Raw genomic sequence first — 12,704 nt, 5'->3', positions numbered from 1 at the left:
GCAGTGTAACGTTCAGAAAATACAGAAATCGTTAGCGCTTTTAAAAAAATACAGATTAAAATTTCGTAACAGCCTCGATCCAGCTCAGACAGAACATTTTTTATCTGCCCTAACTTCACCTTAATATGAACAAAAAAAAGAAAAAAAACCCAATAGCATTAAAATCATAATAACTACACATTATTTAGCCTTAATAAAGCATGAACAAAGACTTAAATCATAATGAACAAATCATTTATTAAACATGAGCTCAGAACATCAGCTGTGGCTCAGAAACAAGGCCTGCGTCAGTAAAACCCTGAACCCTAAAGTCAACCCTCGCCCCAGCCCATTTTTAATAACATGAATTAATCTGGAGTATTTGTTTAAGATAAAGGTGGAGTTAATGTAAAGTGTCCAAATATATGAGTTTTATTAATAAAGATTTGATTTGTACATTTGTTTAAAAAATAAAATAAAAATCTGCAGAGACTCTATGTGTTCCTTGTCTCTGTGTGTGGGGGTGTGTGTGTGTGTGTGTGTGTGTGTGTGTGTGGGGGTGTGTGTGTGTGTGTGTGTCCAGTATCGAGGTTATTAGTGTGTAGTCCTGGTTTAATCCTGGTCTAGCCCTAGTTTAGTCCTGGTCTAGTACTGGTCTACTTCTGGTCTCGTCCTAGTTTAGTGCTGGTTTAGTCCTGGTCTTGTACTTATTTAGTCCTGGTTTTATTAATAAAGATTTGAACTGTGCATTGTTTGAAAAAAACAAAAACAAATACTAAATAACTCCTAAAGTGATTTGAATGGTATCTTTGTATGTAGCTCTATGGCCTCTCCTGGTGCAGAAACCCTTTGCGTTCCTGGCCTGTGTGTGTTTGTGTGTCCAGTATTGGGGTTATTGTGTTAGCCTGTTAGTGTGTTAGCTCAGTGCGTGGATGGTGTTAGCGTAAACAGCGTTTAGCCTAGCGCCTGAAGCCATCCGCGGAGAACAGGAAGTGACAGAGGAGCGGCCGTGTCAGATCCGATCAGGGCGAGCGTCTTTCTCCCCTGACACTGCTCCTGTCTGTCAAAGCACCTCCACCGCCCCTGCCACCCGTGCCGCCCGTGTGCCGCCCCTGCCGCGTCCGCATAAACAAAACACATACAAGTGTGCTCTGAGGCCTGCAAAGGTGTTTTTCAGAATAAATTTTTATGTCAGTGTGAATCATGATTTCAGGAAGGTCAAATAATATTGTTGTTGTTTTAGACTTACAGAAATGAATCTGTAAAGACTCCACGTTCTTTCAAATAACCCTCATATCATCCTTGTTTATGTATTTAAAAATCTGAGCTTTGGATCATCTTGACACAGTCCTGACGTAGACCTGGTCTAGTCCTGGTCTAGTTCTGGTCTATTCCTTGTCTAATCCTCATCTAGTCCTGATTTAGTCCTAATCTAGTCCTAGTTTAATCTTGGTCTAGTCCTGGTTTAGTCCTGGTCTAGTCCTGGTCTATCTGGAGTATTCAAAAAGTCCATTCTACATAAAGCATAAGTCGTGTCTATTCCTGCTCCTGTTTTGTCTTGACCAGATCTGAGTTATAATTGGGCCTTTACATTTCAGGCTCCAGTGCTCTCTGTGCACTCATGTCCTGCTGCAGACGGACACACACACACACACACACACACACGCACACACCCCCACACGCACACACGCACAATTTATAAATATAGTAAAAATATTCAAATCAAAGCATGTTTTTAATGCTTTTGTTGTACTGAAAAACCTATGTCTATTGTTACTGAGCTCGCATCTCAACAAACCCGACTCTTACTTGGCCTGTAGAAGGGCCTCCTGCTGGTTTCCATGGAAATGTTGTTCTTTTGGCTATAATCTTGATCAGTCTGGTATAAAGTGTATCTGTCACTATGGAAAATGTTCCAAATGTATAATTCTGTAAAACTGCAGGGTGGACGCCTCTAGAGAGTTAGTGTCACTTTAAGTTCTATCAAATTAATGTGTATAAACAGTAGATTGACACCTGTATTTGAATAAAATATAATAATAATAATAATAATAATAATAATAATAATAATAATAATAATAATAATACAAATTATTATTATTATTATTATTATTATTATTATTATTATTATTATTATTATTATTATTATTATTATATTTTATTATTATTAATGTATTTGTATTATTTTATTAATTTTTATCAGGGAGTCCCATTGAGACCCATTTCATTATAAAGTGAGTCCTGAATACACAGGTAAAACATACAACATTTACAATGAATAAAATGCATAGTAAAAAGTTAATATTCAGTTTAAACCATTGTGTCTGAAAATATGTCGACAGATACAGTGTTTACATTGACTTAAGGACAGTGTTTAATTTGTGTTGGTCTCTGAGAGTGTTAAATAAATGAGTCCTGTCCCACCTGTATCTCGAGCTGCTGCACCACCTGCATCTGCACTCTGCACTGGGCGGTGCTGCGGTCGTCCAGAGCGTGTTCGTTGTTCAAGTGTCTGAAATAAAACACATTCGAAACAGTTAAATAGTGATTATTTTACTTCAGACAACTGACATACTGAAATGTCTTATTCACATTTATTAAAAGTATTGTATCTAAGTAGAAATTTTAGGTATCTGTACTGTACTTATGGATCCTTTTTACTTTTACTCCACTACATTCTTAAACAAGTAAAAGTATTTTTTATTATTTTCTGAAAAGTCTGAGTGTTTATTTTAACACATTTACACTTTGAACAAACAAAAATACGCACATAAAAACAACACACAATTCCGCACAAATCTGTATCAAAATCACTACATTTAAAGCTTTGATGGATCTCAAAATCTACACAAAATACTGCTACTTTTTACTCTTTAAGTACATTTTAAACAGATATTTTAACACTTTTACTTAAGCAGATTTTTTCATGTGATGCTTTTACTTTCACTTAAGTATTTTTTCTCCAGTATCTGTACTTTTACTTAAGTAACAGGTACGGTTCAGTCTGATTTAAGACAAAAGCATGCAGCCCACCATCACTCCACACAAGATAATAAACAGTACAAAGGTGAGTATTTAAATAAACGAGTGATTCAATTAAATCGTATTGTTTTCGTCCACTTCTCCTCGGCCTCTAAACCTCAGAGGGGGCTTAAGGGGGCTTTCCGTCGCCCTGTTCTCTTTCGTTTTTACCCTCCATATTCTTTGGCCGGTTGTTCAGAGCACCTGAGTGAGCCGTTCATTTGTGTGATTAGTCTCAGCTCGTCAGTCTAAACCGGCTCACATGGCTCCCGCTCTCTCACCCACGCACTTTGAAACCTCGTCATTACAAAAATAAATCTTTGGCCTTGTTTTGTCTGAGGGGGGCTAACGCCGCAGCTGTGTTGTGTGTGCGTGAAGTTAGCCAGCGCCGCGGACTTAAAGGCGGCACCTGGAGTGAGATCATTGTTGTTATCAGTGGAGATATCTGCAGGGCTGGAGTTTTTAAGGCGGGCTGGGTGTTTGGGTGGTGCGCGATAGTGAGAGTGAAGGGAAGTGATCTGTGCTTCCTTAAATGTGGGAGGGACAGGACCTTCTGATCTCTACAACTGCTCTCCTCCCTTTGGATAAACCAACTTTCTCTTTACTCCTGTCTGCCCCTCTTCTCTGGGTCTCTCGCTTCGTTATCCTCCTCTTCTCTATGTCGCTCCCTGCCCTCTCTCTCTCTCTCTCTCTAATTATACTTCCTCCCTTTATCGTTCTCTTTTTATCTTGTTTCTCTCTGTCTTAGTCAGGTTAGGAACAGGTTAGAACCGATTACAAGAGAGAGAGAGAGAGAAGAAAGAAAAAGAGGGAAAGAGGCAGAGAAAGAGACAGAATGGAAGAGAGAGAGAAAAAGAAAGAGATAGAATGAGACAGAGAAAGAGAGAAAGCTAGAAAGAGAGGGAGAAAAACATAGAGAGCAAGAGAGAGAAAGAGGGAGAAAGAGAGACAGAACGAGAGAGAAAGCTATAAAGAGATAGAGAAAGAGATACAGAATGTGAGAAAGAGAGAATGAGAGAGAAAGTGGCAAGGGCAAGTGGAAAGGGAAAAATAGAGAGAGGGAAGGAGTGAAAGCTAGAAAGAAAGAGACACAGTACTAGAGAGGGAAAGCTAGAAAGAGAGACAGAGAAAGAGAGACAGAATGACAGAGAGAAAGAGAGATAGCTAGAAAGAAAGGGAGAAAGCAACGAAATAGAGAAACAGACAGAGAGAGAAAGAAAGAAAGACAGAATGAGAGAAAGGGAGGGAAAGAGAAAGAAAGAGAAATATAACAAGTAAGAGAGAGGTGGAGAGAGAGAAAGAAAGAGAGAGAGAGTGATAAAGTGATATAAAGAGAGAGTGAGGGAGGTGTTATTGTGGCACGTTGTGAGGACGTCTCTTCACACGGGCGTGACCACAGTCTGTTTGTTTCATTTCCAGATCCTCAGTGTCTCAAAGCTGCTCTGAAAGAACAAGTGAAGTCAAAGTCTGTTTTGTACCATAGTTTTGATCTCTCTCTCCATCTCCCCTTGTCTCTCGCCCCTACATTCTCACTCTTCTCTCTTATCCTCTCCTCCTCTTTCCCTTTCTCTCCCCTCCCCTCTCGCCTGTTTTTGCCCTCTTCTCTAGTTCACTCGCTTCTCTCCCTCAGTCTCTCTGTCTTTCCTGTCTCTCCACCACCTGCATTTCTTCGTCCTCTCTCTCTATCTTGCTTTCATTCTCTCAGCTCCTTCTCTTAATCACTCCATCTTTCTCTCTACCTCCTCCACTCTGTCACTTTTCTCCCCTTCATTCTACCTATTCTACCTCCCTCTCCTCCTCTCTGTTTCTATCTCTCTGTCTGTCTCTCTCCTTGCATCTTTCCTCTGACTCTCCCCCCTCACTTCTGTTTCTTTCTTTCTCTCCCCATTTTCTCCTCTTCCCATTTTCTCTCTCCCACTCTCCCCTACGCCCTTCTTTGTATATACCCCATCGCCCCTTTCTCTCTCACCCCCTCCCTCTCTCCCTCTTCTGCTCCCCTCTTCCATATGTCCCTCCTCTTTCTCTCTTCCTCCTCCATCCCTCGTCACCTCTTTCTCTCTCATCTTCCTATTTTCAGTCTCCCCTCTTTCCCACCTCCTCCTCTGGACACACCCCCTCTCTCTCTCTCACTCTTTCCCTCCCTCCCTCTGTCCTTCTTTCTCTTCTGCTCCCCTCCTCCATATACCCTTCTCCTCCCCTAGATCTCTCTCCCCCTCTTCCTCTCTCTCACCCCCTCTCCTTTCTCTCTTCTCTCTCTCTCTGTCTCACCCCTTCCCTCCTCCCTCTCTCCCACCCCTTCCACTGCACAGACCCCTCCTCTCTCCCTCTCTCTATTTCACCCCTACCCTCCCTCCCTGTCTCTCACCCCTTCCTCTGCACACACCCCTCCTCTCTCTCTCTCTCTCTTTCACCCCCTCCGTCCCTCCCTCCCTCTCTTTCTCCTCTGCCCCGCGGCGATATGAAACCCCACACCAAACAACTGCTTTCCTCTCTAACTTTTTCCCAGCCGCCCCTCCTCCCCCCCTCCTCTCCTCCGTCTCTCCTCCCTCTCTCCCTCTCTTTGATGTGCCTGTCCGATCTCACTGTACACAAGTGTTAGCGCGTTTCATCACCGCAGCCTTATTAATAGGGCCACTGTTGGAGCGGCGGAGGGCTCTGTGTGCGCGGGGGCTTTGCGGAGCAGGTCATTAGACTGTACCGGGGGGGAGTCAGAAAAGAGGAGGAGGAGGAGGAGGAGGAAGAGGAGGGGAAGGAGGAATGTCAAGGCTAAGACATCACAAGTATACACTGGATAAGAGGAAAAATAATATCTGGTGTATTAGGCTGGGTGGAGGACTTGGTACAATGAGTCCATAGACAGTAGTGCAGTTCTGACACACACACCTGCACGTGTTTTTAATGTGTTTTTTAATTGTTTTTTTTTGTTTGTATTGCATTTTGAACAATGAAAAAGAGAGTCAGGGTCCTCTCATTGGCTTTCACTGTATTAATAAAGTGTACAGTGCTTGTTTTCTCATCACAGACAGACCTGGAGTTGTGTTTTGTATCATTCACACATGTTTAACGCACATTTAATTGCATATTTAAGCCGGGTTTTCTCTCAAACTGAAAACACCCCTTGTTCCACCTTGTGATGTCATCAAGTGGTAAAACAGGAAGTGCACCGCTGTGTTTTTAAACTCCATACACCTTCACTAGAATCATTTGGATCATTTCAGACCTGGAATTACTGACAGTTTATTCTGAACTAAAGCTAATAGGTAGATGTTGACTTGAAAACTAAAATTCATGACATCACAAGGTGGAACGGAGCATTTTGAGCTTTGGAAATGTTACAGACTAATAATACACATGTGTGAATGAAACAAAACACAACTTCAGGTGTGTTTTTGAGGAGGTAACAGTATTATAACATGGCGTTTGTCCATTGACTTCGAAGGTTGGCAGTTTGAATCCCGCTCTCGACATAGACATTATTGGTAGAGCGACTCCAGCTCCCACAGATGAATACTGCCGTTGTTGTGTTGTTGGGCAAGACACTTAACCCCCCTCGCCCCCAGTGTCTGTGGTTTGTTGATGTAAAGCTCTTTGTTTTCAAAATCAAAACACACTCATGGACTAAATAAACCTAATCTTCTGTTGGATTCCAAGAAGCAGATAGTTGCGTTAAGGCCAAATGCAAAAAGATTCGAATGTGAATAGACACTGAGAGAAATTATGTGTAAACCAGGCCCATACAAGTACTTCCTGTGTGACATACATACAGAGTAAACATGATGTAATCCAACGCAACAATGAAAGAGGTTTTGTTTGTTCAGTTAGTTTGAAAGAAAAGCCGTGTCAGCGAAGGATACACAGGCTCGCGTGAAGTCGAAAGATCAAAAACAGACGTATTCTGAAGCTTTGAGAAGTGTTGAAAATAATGCAGTGTGCTCTGAGGGACATACTGCTCCTTTAAACTAATATGAAGTATAAAAACGCTCCAGGCTAAAAACAACCCCCCGGGGGACACAGCAGCGCCAATGATAAACATCACAGAGACATTAAGTGTGTCAGCTCAAGAAGTTTACACGTTTTAAAAATAAATAAATATCAGGTTTGGAAAGAGGTTTTTGACAAGAGTTGACAACGGAGGTAAAAGAGTCACAAAAATACATTTTCTAAGAACGCAGAGGGAAAAGATATGTGGAGTTATTTTGAAAACCGACTTCACCGCAGCAAAAAAGTACATTTAGGTATGTTGTTTCTTTAATATTCTCCTGCTGTATAAAGAAGCGAACTAAGTGAGTGTGACGTCACCCATAGCATTCAAGCTTCAGTCAAATGTAACGCCATAGCAGCCAAAGAGCCAATCCAGAGTAAGACTGTTGAAGGTAACGCCCCTTTCCATCTGCACCACTGGTTTAGCAAGGAGCGGGCAATTAGCAACGCTGTCAATCAAACCTGTTAGCGGGATCAATCTCGGGGAAAGAAGGCGCCTGATTTGTTTGATATTAATGTTCATATCTTGATTTATAAATTCGACAGCGAATACGAACATTTTAAGACCAAAACGATTAGCCTGACAACCGCAGTTACGGAAAGAGGGGTGACAGTTTTTCAGTGGAAAGAGAATTGAGGCCAGAGTCGATGGAGCCGGAAACGCGCCCATGCTCCTTCCTGTTTAGAACGCAGCGGCTAGCAGATTAGCTATGTCCGTTTATGTATACAGTCTATGGTTGCATCACTGAAATTTCCCCATTCTGAAACAAATACAAGTTCTCTTATCTTAAAATATTGTTTTTGGTGACCCTCCTGTTACTGGGATGAATGCTCAACCAACTACACCACTACAACCCCATAAAACAAACATGTATAAGTTTACAAAAAGCCACATTATGGGACGTGTGTTTTCTCATCTTAGTTTAAAATGTAGCGATAACACACTGCTGGTTTGTCCAATCAAAGAAAGGTTACATTTACTCTGACTTGTCTCTAAACCATCCATTTGAACTGGATTTATTATTTCAGAGCAGATATGAGATCATGTTGAGAATATCTGAGTTTTTCACGGTGAGACTTACTTGATGAACTGTCCCATGTCTTCACACAGAGCCTCACATCCAGGCCACTTACATTCGCCGTGTCCGTAGAGCGGGTGGGAGCCGGAATGCTCTTCGTGGCTGCAACACAAACCACAAAACAACCACCGCTTATTAACTTTATATCTCACATATTTCATTAGACCAAGTCTTCGACATCACTGCCCTTAACCCTCTGCTGCTCCCTCGCCCGACGCCTTCAAAAAAACAGCTCAAAACTAAAGTCGATCCTGCTTTTTCTGTTCTGATACCTATTCTGGGACGACAGTAGCAGTAAAAAACTGATCCAAATGTGTTACGTAACTGTTATTTCTCCCTCAAGTAAAAACTGAACAACTCTGTACAAATAAAAGTCTTTATATAAAAGACTTTCTGTTCTGACCATGGCCTGTAAATTATTATTATATCAATTCATATGTCCAAACAGGATATCAACTCAACTGCTATTGGGAAGCCGATATCTGATCCAGTAAAATTTTCAGTATCTGTGATGATAGTATCGAATTGGTGTGTCCTTACTCAAAACTCACCTTTTCCTCATAGCCTTTAACCCCATGAAGGACTGCTTCCCTAGTATGTCCTTGTTTTGTGTTAAACTATTGTGAAGTTACCTTGAAAAGTGCTGTATAAAACCCATGTATTATTATTGTTGTTATTATTATTATTATTATTATTATTATTATTATTATTATTATTATTATTATTATTATTATTATTTTATTATTATTTTTTTTTAATTCAATCAAATTAAAAAAATGCTTTATTTATCCCTAAGGTCTCTTCAAATGTTCATCTGCCATAAACGGTTTTATAGCAGTGGTGTTAAAGGAGTTCTTGTAAAGTTCTGTCCTGCAGCTCACTGATCTCAGAATCAAACTGTCTCCTCTCTGTTGGTCAAAAGTTGAGTTCAGGGGATGGTTCATGTTGTTCAGTGTAGCATCCATCCTGTTGAGTGTCCGCTGCTCCACTACCTCCACCAGAGTCTCTAAACTACTTCCTATACTTGAAGCAGCCCTCTCTATTAGTTAGCCATTACCACCTGATAAAACATGTGCAGCAACATGAAAAGACCTTAGCTTTTTTAGAAAATATAGCCGGCTTTGGCCTTTCCTATAAAGTATTTGTGTATCTGTATTTGTGGAGCAGTCCAGCTTGTTGTCCAGATGCACCTCCAGGTATTTATAAGTGGACACAATTTCAATTATATTATTTTATTTTATTCTATTTTTTTTTCTATTTTTTCTGTTTTATTTTTTTTTTTTTTATTTATTTATTTATTTATTTATTTATTTATTTATTTATTTATTTATTTATTTATTTATTTATTTTGTATATGATTATGTTCATGATTCCAACTATATTTTTAAAACTCAAACACTGATTTTAGCATTAATTTAAAGGTACAACATAAAATTTTTCTGGTGGCCGTTTCTGTCAAGTTGGAGATGATGCTGCTTTCCCTAAAATATTCCACAGTACAGCATTAAACATATCTAACTTTTATTTATACAATCACAAATGTTTTCATGGTTAAAAAAAACCCACATTCTGACTGAACGGGCTCACCTCTCCGTAGATATGACCTATAACTTGGCCTGGTGGCACTTCTATCGGTCTCAATGGACAAAAAGCTAGGTTTAATGCCATAGTGTAAAACATTCCAGGCAACGTAATAACATCTCCATGAAGAAAAGCAAACGGTTACATAGTGAAGCTTTAATGTTGCTAATGAAACGTGTTAGCGGACAAAGATAAACCTTTAATACGACAACTAGAACTTTGCGATAAAATGAAAACTTGAATGAAAGTGTTAAATACGTTGAGCGATACAGGCAAAAACAGAAAGGATTTGTTGATTTGGTTTTTGAGAGAGGAAAAAAAAAGCTTGTGAGGTCATACATGATTGAATCAGATAATGGTAGACCCGGGCAGATAAATAGATACAGGAGGAGTAAGAGCAGCTGCACATCTGTTTTTAGTTTGTGGCGGTTTTAGTCTGAAAAGTGAAGTGAGAGAAAGAGAAGAGGAGGTCAGCAATAGGAGCCAGACTGCACGGCAAGTTAATATGATATTCTTTTTTGCTTATGTGCGAGTGTTAGGGTGTGTGGTGTTCATATTTGTACACACAACACACTGAAACTGGGACTAAATACTGATCTAAACCTGAACCGGATCAGAACTAAACTAGGACTAGAACAGAAATGAAACGAGTCTACATTAAGACGAAAGATGGAAAGTGCGGATGCATCTCTAGAGTTACAGATCCAAGAGCCACACCGAGACCACCTTTACCACCTAATGACATCACAAGGTTGAACAGAGCAAGTATGTTTTTTTTTATGAGGAAACAGCAGACATATCTAAACATTCTATACACATTATATAAAGGTGCACTATGTAACTTTCTTATTGAGGGTACGGCATCTACTTGTCTCCATGGCCAAGTTACAGGTCAGATCTGTGGTGAGGCAACTCCACTCATTATAGTAAAAATGCATGTTATTCAAGATATTTTTGATAATAAAAACATAATAATGGAATAAATTCGAGACAGATCAGTTTAAAGGGCCTGTATTACACAAAAGTGACTCATGTGAGCTTTAAGCCATGTTATAATGTTGTCATCTCCTCAAAAACAGACTTGGAGTTGTGTTTTGTTTCATTCACACATGTTTGACTAACTCTTTATTATTAGTCTGTAACATTTCCAAAGCTCGAAATGCTCTGTCCCACCTTGTGATGTCATAAAGTGGTAGTTTTCCAAGTTAACAACTACCTTTTACTTTTAGTTCAGACAGTTCCATGGCTGAAATGATCCAAATGATTCTAGTGAAGGTGTATGGAGTTTAAAAACACAGTGGAGCACTTCCTGTATCACCACATGATGACATCACAAGGTGGAACAGAGTGTTTTCTGTTTGAGAGAAGAACTCCAGGTCAAAACACAACTCCAAGTCTGTTTGTGATGAGGAAATAACATTATAACATAGATCAGAACATAATTTGGGCCCTTTAATGTCTAACTGTAGAAAATTCCAGGCAATGTAACAGCAGTTCCATGTTACACAGTGTCCTTTCAAACAGTAAAAAAAAAAAAAAAGCAGAATTAGCAGAATACAATAGGGCCTTTAAGTGTTTGTGAGTCGGTTTCGGTAGCAGCTGTCATGGCCGCCGTCTGCTGCCTCAAATATATTTACATAACTGTATTTTCCAGCTTTTATTTCAGCGTGTGCATATGAACGATCCGAGATGTGGATTCTCCCCAAATCAACATCAGAAGGGCCACGGTAACAGGAACCATTTGTGCGGCAGATGGGAGCTGTTCTGCGGCCGCTCTCGGATGCCTGCGCCTGGGTCGCAGTCGGAGCGGGAGGAGGGGGGCTCTGGAGGTCTCGGGTTTTGGGGTCTGGTTTTTGGAGTGTGCACAGCCTAAGCGCAGACAGTCGACATGACAAAGCGCTGGCAACCACACAGACTGCACATCAGCCACGCATTAGCTTAGCAGGCTAGCTCCCGAATGCTAACCGCTACATCATGGGCTTTTTTGAGCGTGACAGATGTTCTCAGCAAATAGCACTGAATGTCTGGATGTGTTTTGGGGGAGTTCAGAAGAGAGGTCAAATGGTTAAGTGTGTCTATTTTTAAATATTGCATTGGCTCTTTCAGCGTGCTCAAACAAGAAACACTACGCTATTGTCTTAGTTTGATTCTTAAAGCTGTAAACAGAATATGTTGATTGCACTCATTAGCATTAGTTAGACTTTTAAAGGTCCCATATTACACAAAATTGACTCTTGTGAGCTTTAAGTTGTGTTATAATGTTGTTACCTTCTCAAAAACACACCTGGAGTTGTGTTTTCTTTCATTCACGCATGTTTGAGTATGCCTTTATTATTAGTTTGTCTAAATAACCCACGCTCAAAATGCTCTGTTCCACCTTGTGATGTCATGACGTGGTAGTTTTCAGCTACTTTTTTTATCTTTAGTTCAGTAGAGATGGGCAATTCCAGGGCTGAAATCATCCAAATGATTCTAGTGAAGGTGTGTGGAGTTTAAAAACACAGTGGAGCACTTCCTGTATTACCACATGACATCACAAGGTGGAACAGAGCCTAAATATGCAGGATTTGTCTGTTAAACATGTGTGAATGAAACAAAACACAACCCCAGGTCCGTTTGTGATGAGTAAACAACATTATAACACAGATCAGAACATAGTGTAATATGAACCCTAAATATAAAATTGTCATCTACATCTGCTAATTATTACATTATTACATATACAGTAGCTGCCATTTTCTCCCAGAGCACCTCCATGATCACAGTTGTTGTTAACAGCACAAAGCTAATGTGTTACTCACTGGCTGCTGGGGGGCTGGCTGCCTTTGCTGTAGAGGCTGATCTGATCGTCTGCGCTGTCGGCTTTAGTGAAGGACGAGATCCACTCAAACAGTCGGGCTCTGGAACAAACACACAAAAACATATTAGTCCCAACAACAACACAGCTGGAGTGGAGCAACTGTACTGGACGTAACATCTGATTTATAATGTGAAGAACTAAGTCATAGTCTGATGGGGCAAGAAACACAGGCTGCCAAAGTATGTCTAATGTTTTTGTCATTT

General features: G+C 40.3%; 1 protein-coding gene across 2 annotated transcripts in view; it reads right to left on the bottom strand.

Moving 5' to 3' along the window:
• Positions 1 to 12,704, bottom strand: part of foxp4 (forkhead box P4) — a 189,302-nt gene that overhangs the window by 18,249 nt on the left and 158,349 nt on the right. For both annotated transcript variants that reach the window (XM_033966672.2, XM_055222185.1), the window contains exons 8-10: positions 12,443 to 12,541; positions 8,064 to 8,162; positions 2,404 to 2,491 (exon numbers count right to left, since the gene is read on the bottom strand). In XM_033966672.2, the coding sequence (XP_033822563.1) occupies positions 2,404 to 2,491; positions 8,064 to 8,162; positions 12,443 to 12,541 (286 nt within the window). The remainder of the gene's footprint in view (positions 1 to 2,403; positions 2,492 to 8,063; positions 8,163 to 12,442; positions 12,542 to 12,704) is intronic.

The sequence above is a fragment of the Periophthalmus magnuspinnatus genome, chromosome 5 (assembly GCF_009829125.3).
Source record: "Periophthalmus magnuspinnatus isolate fPerMag1 chromosome 5, fPerMag1.2.pri, whole genome shotgun sequence".
In the NCBI taxonomy this organism is placed as follows: domain Eukaryota; kingdom Metazoa; phylum Chordata; class Actinopteri; order Gobiiformes; family Gobiidae; genus Periophthalmus; species Periophthalmus magnuspinnatus.
The sequence above is the reverse complement of the archived record's forward strand: the minus strand, read 5'-3'. Positions and strand labels throughout refer to the sequence as shown.